The following is a 14710-nucleotide window of genomic DNA, read 5'->3' on the forward strand; positions in this document are numbered from 1 at the left end:
TTCCTCGTGCGTAATATTTGTTGAATAGGCATCTCCTTGTGCAACTTTTTTTTCGCAGCCATTAGTGGGGTAGAAAAGGTATGATTGATGATGAAATCTAGCGGTAAAATTATTGTCGAAAAACAAGTTCAGAGCAGTGAATGCTTTCTTTCTTGTTTTTGCATTGTCTACAATTGGCTCAGTTTACCGGTTAGCGTTTGTAATGATAATATGTCATGGTTATCGTCGGTCAGTAGATTGCTAGCTTCAGAAGGCCCAATGTATATAAATCAGAATCGCTCGTAAAGAAGGTGAGTTTTCTGGTAGAGCTTTTTGCTTAGAAGAGAAGCTTTCGAGCAAACCACTCAGTATTACTGAAAGCATGGAATAGGTCAATCGGACAGATGTTTTCTCGGATACCTGAGGAGTAAGAGCTGTGAAAATCTCCAACTCACATATGAGTCCTTGACTTGTAATGAAAGCACGGAAATTTTTAAAAAGGTTGAAATGGGGGTCATTTTTATCTCTTCATCTAGCTTGTTCTCTATTGGAATTTCGTTTCAGTCAAAGTCACTGACTGAATATAGGAAGTACTCTACTCGCTCTACATTTGAGTAACTGAGCTTGAGGACGACGCTTAAAACGCTCTAAGAAATTGTTTTGAACTCACCAGCTCTTTTGCTGTCGATATAGGTACGTAATGATTTATTACAATGTCATTTACCAGACATCCGAAGAATTGCCCGAGAAATTACGTTTCTGTCGAAATACAGAACAATTATCAAGCCCCTTAAGGCTGACCCTAAATAACAATTCCCAAATTCTTTAACGTATCATCAAATATTGATAGGTTCCTCAAGTCTTACTCTGTAAGAGGAGAATTGAACCTCTAGCTCCAAGTACGTTGTTCACGTATGTTCATCTACCGAATCACAAAGACCTATTTTTTTATTTTAAATTTTGGAAAGGTCTAATTTAAATATTCATCCAAAAATCCGAGAGTTTCTACCCTTCAAAATCCTAGTGCCCATATGTTAAGACCTTGGGAAGTTACCAGTTGAGTCACATGGAGTGACTGAATCTTCCCGTACCTCGGTCTAAGAGCCGTACGACTCTACAGCTGTGGTAACCAGATCTATATAAGTCTCTAGAGTACGCTAACACCTAGTCTTGACTAAGGGAGTTAAGTATGTCAAAAGCTACTATGTGCGAAGCTAACACTATAGCGCTTCGCAGCCAAAGGCTGCCAAACCTGCGATTGCAAAAATGTCGCAGCGTACCCAGTTTCACCCCACTACAAATTCACACACGAATTGATTCACATTCACAAAAATAATACTTCTGAGTAATTACCGCCAATACAAACTCATAGATCCTATTGTCATCTCAAAGACTTTACTGTGGACCATTTTGACTCGACGTATGCTGAGGCAGCCACGACATTGTCGTGCTTTTGCCTGAAGCAGTACTAAACTCACTTGGTCTGAGTTCTTAAGTTGACTTGCAAAGACGAGGAAATCGAAGAAACCTTTCATATCGAGATTTGAACTCGCAAAGATCTCACTCAGCGGTGTTCCTCTCTATATCGTACCTTCTTGAGCTCCCCATTCCCTCGCTATATAACCCGGTCGCGCTTTAAAGTAACTACTGCAACTCGAGATCCAATCTACATAAAGCTAGATACTCACATTCTTTCATGTCTACGATAGTTGTCAAACGACAGCGAATAGTGGCTGCGGTGGTTGCGTTGCTTGTGATTGCCTCGCTTATAGTCACCCACAGCTCCAATCCCAAAATCACCAACGACTTGATCTCGTCGGTGAAAGCGTACACGGAAAATGTTCCTGGGTTTCTGAACCCCAGGCCCGAAGAGATCGATCAGACAGATGCACTGGCGTTTTTGGGCGACACGCTGGAAATCGACCCCTTGGAGCCCCGGCCAGCGGTCAATTACGACGACGAGGATAAAGAAACTGTGCAGCCGGGCCCTGTCTTGCTGGGAGAAGCGTACCCCGATCCAGAGACTTTCCCAGAGATGCCACCAAAAACGTATCCGAAGGTGGACTCGTTGAAGGAGGTGAAATTCAGTGAGAAATTGCCCTTCAGAATATACTCACATAATATCAAGAATGGTGGGAACCACAAGCTCGAGTTGGGTGAACCGGAATGGGAGACACGGAAAGCTATGGTGGTGGCTTCAATTCGTGCTCATGTTGTGCCCAACACGGTGGTGGCGCTTCAGGAGGCACAGAAGTTCCAGATTGATGATATTTTGGAATCACTCAACTTGCTCGAGGAGCCGGGCTACCAATGGAAGCTGTACGGCGCAGGGCGTATCGACGGGAAGTCTATGGGTGAGCATGTGCCGCTATTGGTGAGGGAAGATGAGTTTGACGTAGTTTATGACGATACTTTCTGGCTCAACGAGAAGAATCAGCGCAGACCGTTGGTTGGGTGGGACGCCAAATACCCACGAAGCGCTACTTTCGTTACACTTAAACATAAGAAGACTGGAGCTTATTTTAATGTGTTCAACACGCATTTCGATCACAAGGGTCTGGGTGCTCGTGTGGCGTCTGTGCAGCTTCTTATGGAGAGAATGGAGAAACTCAACGAGTGGCCCTCATTCTTGTGTGGCGACTTCAACGCTAGACCAAACGAAGATTGCTACAAAGAAATCAAGCAGAAGTATACAGATGTGCATTCCATCACGTCTCCGTACAACTGGTATGGCCATCCTGATTTTTCGGTGACGGGGTTCACGGGTAACTACTTGAAGGACGCAAAACGAATCGACTATATTTTCGCTCCCAAGAGCGTGCTTAAGGCCCTGGGCAAGCTTTGTCTGAAGAAAGACGAAAATTTGTCTCTCCAGCTAAGAGGGTACGGGATGCTTCACTCTAAGTTTGGCGGCGTCTACATGAGCGACCACAGGCCCCTTATGGCAGATTTTGTTTTGAAGAAGTGTTAATGGGTTGATATGATACTTGATGGAGCCAGGTTAATCATGGGGGAATTAAGAGATATCATTTGAGGTCTCAAGCACATAAGAGGTTTTTTTTGGTTCGGCTTGAGTGAAGCCAAAATACACTAGTTAGAGACAGGCTTCTAATGGGCGTATTTGTGTTGACGTCTAAGAGGTCCATGCAGATGCTCACTACGTGAAGCCACGACGACCTTATCACTAGGCTTGAAACACTTACCAGTTACTATTTCTATACTGGCCAGAGTACGAAATCCGTGGCCTATGGTGAATTCAAACTACTGGTTGCAAACTACTTCTGGCTGCGAAATCTCACCAACACCCACACATACAAGATAGACAACGCCGATTTCGACGGTACCCTATTTCAGTAGCATTGTAAGTGTTGAAATTTCTCCCAAGAATTTTGGTTTTCCTAAATCCCCTCCTCCTCCCTTCATTATGTGGTTCCGAATCCCAGTGGGTCGTGCGCGTCTCAGCTGAAAATTTCTCAGTAAGGTGGTAAGGCTTCATCTCCATCATCAGACTCTCACGTCGACAAATAACCAAATTCCCATCATGTCTTACGACGATATCGAGAATGCCACACCAGACATTGTGATTGGATCCACGCTCCCTGAAAACGAAGAGGACATGGTCTACGAGCACGATGTCGAGTCTGGCTGTGAGGAACAGGAACAAGAAGCTCCAGCCAAGGAGAAGAAGCTGGTGGCCTTTGCTGGTTTAGACGACGAGTACGATGCCGAGGCCGCTCGTAAAGAGTTCGAGGAAGGTGGTGGTCTTCCCGAGCAGCCAGACGACATTGACGTATCGACCTTGACTCCAACTTCTCCAGAGATCATCAACAGACAGGCCACTATCAACATCGGTACGATTGGTCACGTCGCCCACGGTAAGTCCACTGTGGTGAGAGCTATTTCGGGTGTTCAGACCGTCCGTTTCAAGGACGAGTTGGAGAGAAATATCACCATCAAGTTGGGATACGCCAACGCCAAAATCTACAGATGCAGCGATCCAAAGTGTCCGCCTCCAGGGTGCTACCGTTCGTTCAAATCCGACAAGGAGATTCACCCCAAGTGCGACGTTCCAGGTTGTGAAGGGCGTTACAACTTGGTGCGCCATGTTTCGTTTGTGGACTGTCCCGGTCATGACATTTTGATGAGTACCATGTTGTCAGGTGCCGCTGTCATGGACGCCGCCTTGTTGCTTGTTGCTGGCAACGAGAGCTGTCCGCAGCCACAAACATCGGAGCACTTGGCTGCCATTGAAATCATGAAGTTGAAGCACGTCATCATTTTGCAGAACAAGGTGGATTTGATGAGAGAGGAGCTGGCGTTGGAGCACCAGAAATCCATCTTGAGCTTTATCAGAGGCACCATCGCCGACGGCGCTCCAATTGTGCCAATCTCGGCTCAATTGAAGTACAACATCGACGCCGTCAACCAGTTGATCTGCGACTACATCCCCGTTCCTCCAAGAGACTTCATGGCATCTCCACGTTTGATCGTGATTAGATCTTTCGATGTCAACAAGCCCGGTGCTGAGATCGAGGACTTGAAAGGTGGTGTTGCTGGTGGGTCCATCTTGAACGGTGTTTTCAAGATTGGCGACGAGATCGAAATCAGACCTGGTATCGTCACCAAGGACGACAATGGTAAGATCCAGTGCAAGCCAATTTTCTCCAACATCGTTTCTCTTTTCGCCGAGCACAATGACTTGAAGTTTGCCGTGCCCGGTGGTTTAATTGGTGTGGGTACTAAAGTCGACCCAACCTTGTGCAGAGCCGATAGATTGGTGGGTCAAGTTGTGGGCGCCAAGGGCAACTTGCCTTCCATCTACACCGACATCGAGATCAACTACTTCTTATTGAGAAGATTATTGGGTGTGAAGACCGAGGGCCTGAAACAGGGTGCTAAGGTGCGTAACTTGGAGTCCGGTGAAGTGTTGATGGTCAACATCGGCTCTACCGCCACCGGCGCCCGTGTGGTTGCCGTCAAGGCCGATATGGCTCGTTTGCAATTGACTTCTCCAGCATGTACCGAGGTGAACGAAAAGATCGCCTTGTCCAGACGTATCGAGAAGCACTGGCGTTTGATTGGTTGGGCCACCATAAAGAAAGGTACAACTTTAGACCCTGTTGCTTAGAGCTAACTACAGACAGATCAGCATCTCTTGCATTGCAAGCTTACCTCATAATTTCTTTCCTCTGTATTTATAGTCATTCATATCCGTATCGAGCAAAAGCGTAGTAAGAATTATACATGGGCAACAGCATCCAAAAAAGCGTCAGTCTTAATAAATTTAGGATATGAATCAATCTCCATGAGCCTGAAGATGGAATCTGCAATTTTGAGAAATACGCGGTGAATATCACTCACCAACGCAACATTCTTCACCAAATCGCTTTCGATAATAACATGATTAGCGTCCACCGGAGGTGTCAACGGCTGTGCAATTTGTGATAGGTCCTGATCACCGAAGAACAGCTTATCTGTCATTGGCGTCATCATATGGTCGATCGTTGGCAGAAGTGGGCCATCAAACGTCAAGAGTCGTTGGGCGTCCTGTCTGAGTTTGTAGTCGATATTCAAATCAAATTGCAGATCTGGGCTGATGTAGGCTGAGTAAAGCTGAAAAGCTTTGGAGAAAAAACTATTCATATGGAAGCTTATGGCGTTAAAAACTTTGCTCTTACGAGGCCCATCCTCAAGCGCTTGGTAATACTTGTGGAGCTTGAATACCTGTTGCACCAGGTCGCCAAAGTTCACTAGCAGAATATAGGCATTCATGTTCTCCACACACCTCTCCTTCTGCATGTGCATCTTAAACAATATTCTCAAGCCAGGATCTTTAATGATATCCTTGAGAGTTGGCCCATCGAATTGACTAGTTGAGAATCCAGAAGGGTGTATATCAAGCAGTGGAAAGTTATTTGTGAGGTTCTTGCGTTTGATCTTTGCACTCCATTTGCATGCCACACTGCCTTGCTCGGTAAGAATATAGAAGGCATTTCTATCATTCAGGAACCTTTGCTTGTCAACTGTGATTTGGCGAAGAAGGCCCCGCTCGATAAAGAGATCTCCAACACTTACTGCCTCCGCTGCGTTCCTGACACTGGTACAGTCACAGAGCCACTGCACTATAGCTTTTCCAGAAACACAGTAATCGACAATAACTTTCTTGTCGTTGTTTAGAAACACTTTTTGCTTGAATAGTCGAACTCCGGTGTTAGACACGTAGTATTGAACGTGTGAGTCGGACTCAGGGTTGGTGAAATACCTATGATGGAAGGGGCTTATCACACTTTCTTTGATGGATCCGTCACCAATCTGTGAACGATGTTCATCGGCACTGAAGAAATCATATTCACCATCGAACCTCGTTTCGTAGTAAACACACGAGATCGGATCGGGCTGCCTATCGACTGACCATACGTTTGGAACGGGTCCCATGACCCAAGAAAATAGCATCTTCACCAAATACTCTGAGCACAAGATGTTTTGGTTCACAGACGAACGTTCTAGAATGAATAACTCCATCGAGTTGAAGGCTGACTTGACGACTGATGGTATAGCCTTGGAGGAGATCCCAATACTTTGACAGAACGCACACACCATAGCAGTTCCCTTGGGGGTAATCTGTAGGATCCCGTGTCGACCAAGCTTCGTCTCTGTCCTCGAGTTGGGATAATGTATGAGCTTTGCTTCGAAGAACTGCTTGAGCAAATCGAAAGCCAAGCTTTGTTTCATGCTGTAAGTGATTGTAGTCCTGGCCAATTTGACCTCTATATCTAGCCGAAGGTTTGATAATTTGTTCAATGCATCTTCCACGCTAAACGAGAAAGGTGGATGCTGCTTACCAAAAAGCAGGTGTTTACTCTTCTCGGGGTTATCTCGAAGATCCAAGCTTAATATAAGGGACTCGAAGATATTCGACACGTTCTTCCTAGTGGCTAGGTAAATCTTTTTCACATCTTGGGTGAAGAGGCCCATGTCGTCTGATGATAACGATTCCAACATGGAAAATTGGATAAAACACAATTACCTGTAGCGATACAAGGGCTAAGCATGCCTGATTTATATGGCTTCGCTTTCCCTATGTTAATTGCAATATCACAGCTGAGATGTGTTTCAGAGTGCTTATAGATGTTTCAGATACGCAATATCATCGTAAATATGCACACCTGCATTCGATCACTCGCAGATCTCACAGCGTCTCGCATCGAAATTAGTCGCGGCTATCCAAATCTGGTAAATCATAGCTTCGTTAATTTCTTATAAAGATCACCCTCTGGAATTAGCTGGCCCAATTCCTCTAAGGTCACATCGAGCTGCAATGTCTTCGATGCATCCAACACCACAAGCTTGTACATGTTGTGGTTGTTGTTGGCGTTCACCTCGTTGTTGCTAGTAATGATGTCAAACAAAAGGCCATGGCGGTAGAGTTTGTCCCAACTGTCTCGCATGACTTTTGCCGACCAAATTCGCTGGCTGACTTTTATTCCTGCAAGAACGAAGTTGTCTAGGTGCGATGTGTTGGACGATAACGTGGTGGCCTCTGCATTGAACTGTTTCATCATCTCAGTATACTCCTTGTAAGCGAGGTTGAAGTTGACATGCGGAGTGTCTGCTTTGGCGATCCAGCGAGCTGCGGCTATGGAAAGCAACAACTCAGTGTTCGATAATGACTTGACAATTGACTGGACGGGGCTGTGAGATTGCATCAGTAGATACTCCGCTGCTTTACCATCGTCTAGAAACGGGCTTCCGGGAGTAATGAGCGACACAGGTAACATGAAGCAGTTATTGAACTGCTGGTATTTTTTGGTGGAGAAGAATATGCGATACACCACCCTAGTGAGCTGGGAGGGGCGGCTGAAGGCTTCGTCTACCTTTTCATTCCATTGTATGGGGTATTGTTTGTCCTTGAAATTTTCCATCGCAGTTGGGTGAACTAGTAGAGATAGTTTTGCGTTATTCCAAAACTCCTCGATTGATGAGGATTCATGAGTTGTGATCATTCGTTGACTAAATCTGCTTCGAACACGCTTTTCTAGTAGCTCTCTCGTTGTTATCTTGGTGCTTATACCAAGCACACAAATAGGTACCTTTGAGCTTTGTGATAGATCGAAAAGGTTATATAGGAGAGTCTGCTTCGTTGAACCTGTAAAGCGCTCTATCTCATCAATCACAAACACTATGGGGGTGCCTCCTGGCGTTTTAGAGTCAAGCGCTAGTAAAATATTGGTGAACGTGTCGCTGATAGCACGCTGCTCAAACGTCCTTTTGTTAGCGTCGTCAGAGGTGGCATTGACATCTAACTGACGCGCTATTTCTCTCAAGGCTAGTTTATCATCACTGTGATGGGTAGCATTGAGTTTGACGGTGATGAACAGCCTGCCATATTGCTTCTGAAGGTTCTCTAGGGCTCGATTGACCACCAATGACTTTCCTGTACCTCTTGGTCCGATAAGAAGCCCCGAAGTGCCTTCTCCGTCGCAAATTGTGTGCTGTAGCATCTTATAGATCTCTTTGTATGTGGGTGCAAGCAGACACTCATCGAAGAAGGGGAAGTCTCTACCAGTAAGCTGAGACATTATGATTCGCTTCATGAGCTCAATGTCGCCGGCGTTGCCGTCAGACAGCGAATCTAGCGCCCTGTGTTTGTTCTCATTACCGTCTTGAACATTTTTCTCTGGGACCTCTTCCTTGAAATTCTTTTGACCGTCTGGTCCCACCTGATCCGCTGATCTTCCACTATTCAAAGTCTGTGCAGCACCTTCGTTGGTACCAGCAGCATTCGCTCCTTCGTGTGGCATCATAGGTATTAATTTGACCCGTTTCTTAGGTTTTTTCTCATTCGCCTCACGCAACTCTTGGATTCCCGTGAGAAGGACCCTCTTCTTTGGTCTTTGCTCGATCTCTCTCGCCTGCTTGAGCTCCTCGATGCCTGAAAGAACTAGTCGTTTGCGAGGCTTAATTACCGGCCCCGCATCAACTTCAACCTTAGGTTTTGGCGCTGAATCTACCTCGGGGGCATCAAAGAAGAGCTCTTCCTCAGAACTGAGTTCGTCCACGGTGCGAGGTTTCCTCTCACTCTGAAGCCGCTGCACAAATTTATCACGTTTCAATTCCTCGAGCAGAGCTCTCTTGATGGAATTGAACTCCCCGGTGAAGTCCAGGTATGACATCGGAGAAGGTGGTTTTTGTTGATAGTCAAGTTCGCGCGCAGGTTATGTTGATAGCTTGGAGTAGTATGATGGAAGGAAGAGTGGGGAGCTTTTAAGACAAGGGAATCAAGAGGAAGCTCACTGTGTTCGAACAACTTCATGTATTTATTTGCCTTCCAATTATATTCAAATGACTTGGTTCAACGGGCGTTGTGAGAACCGCTTGAGGCTCACTTTGCAGCCATCTACCGCTTCAGAGGCTTTGGGGACAGCCAAGTGCGCAGTGACCAACGAGATCCAAGAAGAGCCACTTTTGGAGCTTTGAAAAGTTGCAAAAATGCTGTGTAATCTGTGCATGCTGGGCAGACAAGCAATGTCTGGGTGCTATTTGGCGTCGTATTAGGAAATGAGAAGAGCAATGCTGAGCCACAACTACAAGACAATCACTTCACCGAATTGATCTTGATGATCTCATCTTGTTGTTTTGGTAAACTTCGTATGATATTTTCCACACCGGCAGCGTCGAGTCTCATTTCGCAACCACTTACCGAAATCCTGAAGCAAGGCGTTAGCTAACCCCTGATAAAGAAATAAAAGAAAAAGAAAAAAAAACGAAAGAATCCGTCAACATATCCAAATTATCTACCTTTGAAACTCAGTTTACATTTCTTGTATTCCTAATTTAATCAACGCCTTTGGCCTTGACTTTCCAGTGGGTGCAGTCGCAGCAATTCGTGGGGTCCCAAATACCACTCTCGTCATCACCACAACAACTATTTTGCCCATCAGCTTTGCCAACTCACATGACCAAAGTCAATTGTGTTTAAAAAACCGCTTTGTTGCTGTTCACTTTTTTCTCCCACTGCTCACTTCGCTTCCTCCTCCTCTGCCCTTGTTCAAGTGACCTGCGCGTTATCAAACCTCCCTCAATATCACCCACTCTTCTTCTTCCAATGAGCAACCCTTCACCTGACCGCGAGCTTCGGTTGCCTGAGCATGTCACCAAGTTGCTCAAGCTGAAACGCTATGTCCATTTGGCAACAGCCAAGGACAACGTTCCTCATGCTTCCTTGATGAACTACACGTACTATCTGAAGAACGAAACCCCATACATCATCCTCAGCACCCCAAGAGACACAACGAAATACCGCAACATCGAGTCGAATCCTCATGTGTCGCTTTTAATCCACGACTGGGTTGCTGGCGACGACGAATTGGCTCCCTCGGGGAGAAGAAACTCTTTATATGAGCTATTGGCAAACATGAACAAGGCTGAGATCAGAAGCGTTTCGGTGATGCTCAACGGAAGGGCCCGCATCATAGACCCTGCCTCCGAGGACTATAAGTTCTACAAGTCGTTGCATTTGAACAACACTTTGGTCGACGAGGCTCAGGCGGAGACGTTCATCCAGAATGAGAACAATAGCGTTGTCTTGATCACGGTCGACTCGTGCCAGATCACAAACACAAACAACGAGGTCCAGACATATGAGCTGTGACCAGCATAAATAGGACTAATATATGGAATGCAAAAAGATTGCCGGCCCCAGGAATCGAACCTGGGTTTGTTCGGCCACAACGAACTGTACTAACCACTATACTAGACCGGCTTACTGGTTGAGTGATATGAGGCGTAAGATAATATGTCACAGTTGGTTTAGTGCCTAAATCTACGATAATCTTACGTATTTTGGATCATATATTTAAAGTAAGCTCAAATACCGACCGAAAATGCAATAAGACACCAAAAAGTGACCTTGTAGACCCTCAATTAATGTATTCAACAAACTGATAAATAAAGAGAAAATGAAATCGCCGAAAAATTAAATTAAAATCAGAGAGGCATACCAATTCAAGCCGACTACAAGTTGGCCTTTTCAGTGGCCATGGCCTTCTGTCTTATTGGAAGACTGGCAATGAGTTTGGTCCACTCATACAAGTGCGGGAAGGCCTCCTCGAGCTTGACATTCAAGCCCAAATTCTTCGCTCTTACTGGGTCGCTGAAAAGATCTTGAACAATAGGGTACTCAAGAATAATGTCTGCGCCCGTCAACTTATCACCGACGAAAAAGCCCCCTTCCTTCTTCGCCAACGTGTCTTCCAAAAAGTTGAGGTTGGTCTTGAGTCTCTTTACGTAGTACTCTGAGTTCATCTTGGAGACAATGAATTTCACGAGGTACTTGGCTGGCCATGGGGCACGCTGACAGGCAACCTCCCCTACAATCATTGAAACAAGGTGTGGCTGCAAACTGCCTTCAGCAAAGTGCAAATAGTATCCCACTTTCTCCTTGTCGGCCTCAGAGTCCGGAATCAACTTGCCCTTATGGTCGTAGTGGTCGATCACATACTGGATGATATGCCCACTCTCGGCAAGAGTAAGGGGCTCGGAAGAGCCCTCCTTGAATATTTGCAACACCGGAGACATTCCTGTGGGGAACACATTCAAGAGCTCCTTGGGGGCAGTAACGCCGTGAACTCTGTGGTACACTTTCAACTCGAAGTCGAGCTCGAGTTCCTCCAAGAGCCACACTATTCTCAGCGCCCTAGAGTTGGTGAGACTAAGGTTAGGATGCAATTGACATGACGTATCAGATGTAACATACTAATGGAGAAGAAATTTGTCTGGCATTGTTGAATTTGTTTAATTTACTTTGATCAGAATATTGTGTGGAAAAACTAATCAAAATGGTGCTTCAAAATGAATACTTGTGGAGAGATATCCATACGGCTGACCTTCGGCAAACGCTATATTGGGCAAACGTTATAATTAGCCGCACCGCCCCTTGCTTTGAGACTCGTAAAATACGACCAAAAAAAGGCGATACGGCTGATAGTAATTCTCCCCTCATGGCGGCTTTGGCCGAGGTTACCAATGAAGCGCTTTTGCTAGTGCAGGTGGATGCGAATTGCCATTAGGGAGATAAGAAGACGAACTGTCGACTACATAATTATAGTGAGAAGAATCTTTTGGCTAGAATCGAGAAGCACTTTGTTTTTTAAGACGCCAAAAAAAACGGGGGAGGGTTTGAATTTATTCAGTCGTGTGTGTGGCTTTTGGTAAAGATGTTTCTGATGACTTTGGGAGATACATGAAGCTGATAAAGGACCTTATTCTTGTGCGATCCAATATTTCAACCATTGCTCTAATGTTTGAAGCGTAAAGAGATATGGTTGTACACACAAAGCCTTTTGTTTACTGTTTCATAGAGATGTACCAAAGAGCTATCATGGCCCTTTAAAAAAGCGATCTCAATAGTAGTCAGAGCTTCCAAATGAAGTGTAGCAGGTCAAGACCTTTGCAGAACGACATACAAACACGTACAAGAATTTTGTTCGAAGTTACGGTACATCAATCAAAAGCACCTTTTGTTCTGAGGTTGGTTAGAGGTAGTAGTATGGCTGGAAGTTTGAATTTGAACGATGCCCAATTTATATTTCAAAGTGTCGTTTCTAACACCGTTTCCACGGTATTCACTCGTAGGAATCGTTCAACATACCTCGTGGAGACAAAGCGATGTCACTTCCCACTTTATTGCTACATTCACACTACCAGAAAAAGCCCAGTTGGATGAAGTTATCAAAATGATGTTTTTTTAAGCAACAGCTTGAGTAAGAAGGTAGATATTAAATAAGTTTTAGAAGCTCAAATTCCGGAGTAGTGGTTCTTGTTATCATCTCCCCTAGTGGAACAAAGAAGTATGTTGTGTCAGAGTCTCTTTATACAACTCGGGATAACGGGTTTCCCTGACACTGAAAGCACTTCTCTAGTATAAAATCTGACCTGCAAAATCACATTACTGAGGGCAGTATCCTGTGAACATATCCCTAGCATACATACACCATATTGAACCCTTCTCGTCATACACTATTGAGATATAAAGGAATCAAACGTCATCTGAATGAATTTTGAGCACCACATCAAAGTCCTCGTTGGCAAATTTAAAAACTAGTCTGAGCCGACGGTGTTGAACAGCGAAGTATTACTGAGACGAAAACTCTATTCGGCCGAGTTCGGTGATGGGCTTGGACTCTTAGCCGTGGTCAACGTGCCTGTTCAGCGATGACGATGACACCAGTGCATAGAGACAAAGAAGCGGGTACAGCGTCTTGAGTAACAAAATTGATCATATTTCTTTCCATTGGAACTGAGTTTCTTTGAACATCAGATATGAGCAATTCGGACATGAAAGTAAAATTCTCGAAAGACTGCTAGTATAGGTCCACGACACAATGTCAATCGTTAATCTAAAAAAGATAACACCATAAGTAAGCTAAGCATCAAAAGGCTTCAATCACTCTGCATCTGGCCACAAGTCGTGAAATTTCGGGTATTTGCAACCACTACGATGAAGTGTAGACATCTACACAACTACACATTTCTGCTTGATTAAATCCATTCATAATTACACAAATCTGACTACACCAACACGCCAGCAAACACAAACCTGCTGAAGGTACTAGCAAGTTCTGAATGTCTATCTGATGCAAATTTACGCAGGTGGGAAGAGATGGGTGGGTATCGTAACACGTAGCGCTGGAGCTCCAGTATTTGCATGGCCGTCTGCTTGGAAAGAAACAGACTGCTTAGAAAAGCATGTCCAAAGTACAGCACACACACAAACCTGCCAAACAGGCCATCAAGCAGCTCTCGTTACCGCTCGACTGCTTCTGCTGAACATAGTACTGCTGTTGTGGTTGCTGCTGGTAGTATCCTCCTTGAGGGTACCCGTAGCCACCCTGAGGAGGAGGACCACCGTAGCCTTGCTGAGGGTAGCCGCCGTAGCCCTGCTGATGGTGGCCACCACCTAAGAAACCTCTTTGGTCGTATTGGGGTTGACCCTGGGGCTGGTAACCGGCTGACCTGGCGCCAGAGGGCTCATCGGTCACTTGCGGTTGTTTACTGTCAGACCAGTTTGGAGGAGGGCCAGTGGGAGGGTTGTAGGACATGATGAGAAGAAGTAGGGAGAATTGGGAAAGTTGATTTGATTAACACCAAGAAATTAACCGGGCCGGCGCTTGTGTGCAGGCCAGAGACGTTTACCAAAGGCCCAACTCAAGCGATCAAGTGAGGATTTCTTTGAGTGAAGTTCTGCAGCCGGTAGAGGAAGCGCTCTGGACGTTGATATTTAGAACTTTGGGTCTCTTTGTTTCTTTGACAGTTCGTTCGGGATTTTGGCACTTTCTCTTTGTCCTCCTTGCTCCAGTCACTTTTGGGTGCAAAAAATGCGACTAGTCAGCCTGGAGGCGAAGCAAGCGTGAGTGATCAAAGTGATAAGCGCTAGGCTCGAGGCGTGAGCAGTGGCAAAGCCGAGGCACCGAGTCATCTTGAATGGTGTTGGAATTGTATGGACGTCGGAATTCCTCAGATGCTAGAAATTTAGGTGATAGTAGCCTTCTGGGGAAACCTATTATTGTGCCAGGCAAAAACTCACGGCGGGATGAAAAGTATGCGAAATGGAGTTAGCATGGATTTGTTAGAGGTTGGGACCTGGGTTGTGCACCTGGCAGTTTTCAAGGGATTTTGATGTTGTGTACTAATCCACTTCCAGCTCTTCGTTGAAAATATTATTCATTTTTGT

At 45.4% G+C, this 14710-nt stretch overlaps 7 protein-coding genes and 1 non-coding gene across 8 annotated transcripts; 3 read left to right on the plus strand and 5 right to left on the minus strand. All coding sequences in view use genetic code 12, as the record gives it.

The window, feature by feature from the left end:
• Positions 1–1675: 1675 nt before the first annotated feature.
• CJI96_0002585 (uncharacterized protein) lies at positions 1676–2950 on the plus strand (the record flags this gene model as incomplete). The annotated part of the gene is made up of 1 exon (XM_029036097.2): positions 1676–2950. One exon carries the CDS (start codon positions 1676–1678, stop codon positions 2948–2950), a length of 1275 nt encoding a protein of 424 aa, XP_028891339.1.
• Positions 2951–3520: 570 nt separating this feature from the next.
• GCD11 (translation initiation factor eIF2 subunit gamma) lies at positions 3521–5107 on the plus strand (the record flags this gene model as incomplete). Its single annotated transcript, XM_029036098.2, has 1 exon — positions 3521–5107. The coding sequence occupies one exon, from the start codon at positions 3521–3523 to the stop codon at positions 5105–5107; it is 1587 nt and encodes a 528-aa protein (XP_028891340.2).
• Positions 5108–5217: 110 nt separating this feature from the next.
• SST2 (GTPase-activating protein SST2) lies at positions 5218–6981 on the minus strand (the record flags this gene model as incomplete). The annotated part of the gene is made up of 1 exon (XM_029036099.2): positions 5218–6981. The coding sequence occupies one exon, from the start codon at positions 6979–6981 to the stop codon at positions 5218–5220; it is 1764 nt and encodes a 587-aa protein (XP_028891341.2).
• A 236-nt stretch (positions 6982–7217) lies between these two features.
• Positions 7218–9152, minus strand: ORC4 (origin recognition complex subunit 4; the record flags this gene model as incomplete). The annotated part of the gene is made up of 1 exon (XM_029036100.2): positions 7218–9152. One exon carries the CDS (start codon positions 9150–9152, stop codon positions 7218–7220), a length of 1935 nt encoding a protein of 644 aa, XP_028891342.2.
• A 932-nt stretch (positions 9153–10084) lies between these two features.
• Positions 10085–10630, plus strand: CJI96_0002589 (pyridoxal 5'-phosphate synthase; the record flags this gene model as incomplete). The annotated part of the gene is made up of 1 exon (XM_029036101.1): positions 10085–10630. One exon carries the CDS (start codon positions 10085–10087, stop codon positions 10628–10630), a length of 546 nt encoding a protein of 181 aa, XP_028891343.1.
• Positions 10631–10669: 39 nt separating this feature from the next.
• CJI96_0002590 lies at positions 10670–10741 on the minus strand. Its single transcript has one exon. It is a non-coding gene; the product is annotated as a tRNA-His (tRNA).
• A 251-nt stretch (positions 10742–10992) lies between these two features.
• Positions 10993–11760, minus strand: CJI96_0002591 (uncharacterized protein; the record flags this gene model as incomplete). The annotated part of the gene is made up of 2 exons (XM_029036102.1): positions 10993–11689; positions 11735–11760. The coding sequence occupies 2 exons, from the start codon at positions 11758–11760 to the stop codon at positions 10993–10995; spliced, it is 723 nt and encodes a 240-aa protein (XP_028891344.1).
• A 1955-nt stretch (positions 11761–13715) lies between these two features.
• CJI96_0002592 (uncharacterized protein) lies at positions 13716–14078 on the minus strand (the record flags this gene model as incomplete). Its single annotated transcript, XM_029036103.2, has 1 exon — positions 13716–14078. The coding sequence occupies one exon, from the start codon at positions 14076–14078 to the stop codon at positions 13716–13718; it is 363 nt and encodes a 120-aa protein (XP_028891345.1).
• Positions 14079–14710: the final 632 nt, after the last annotated feature.

The sequence above is a fragment of the Candidozyma auris genome, chromosome 2 (assembly GCF_003013715.1).
Source record: "Candidozyma auris chromosome 2, complete sequence".
NCBI lineage: Eukaryota > Fungi > Ascomycota > Pichiomycetes > Serinales > Metschnikowiaceae > Candidozyma > Candidozyma auris.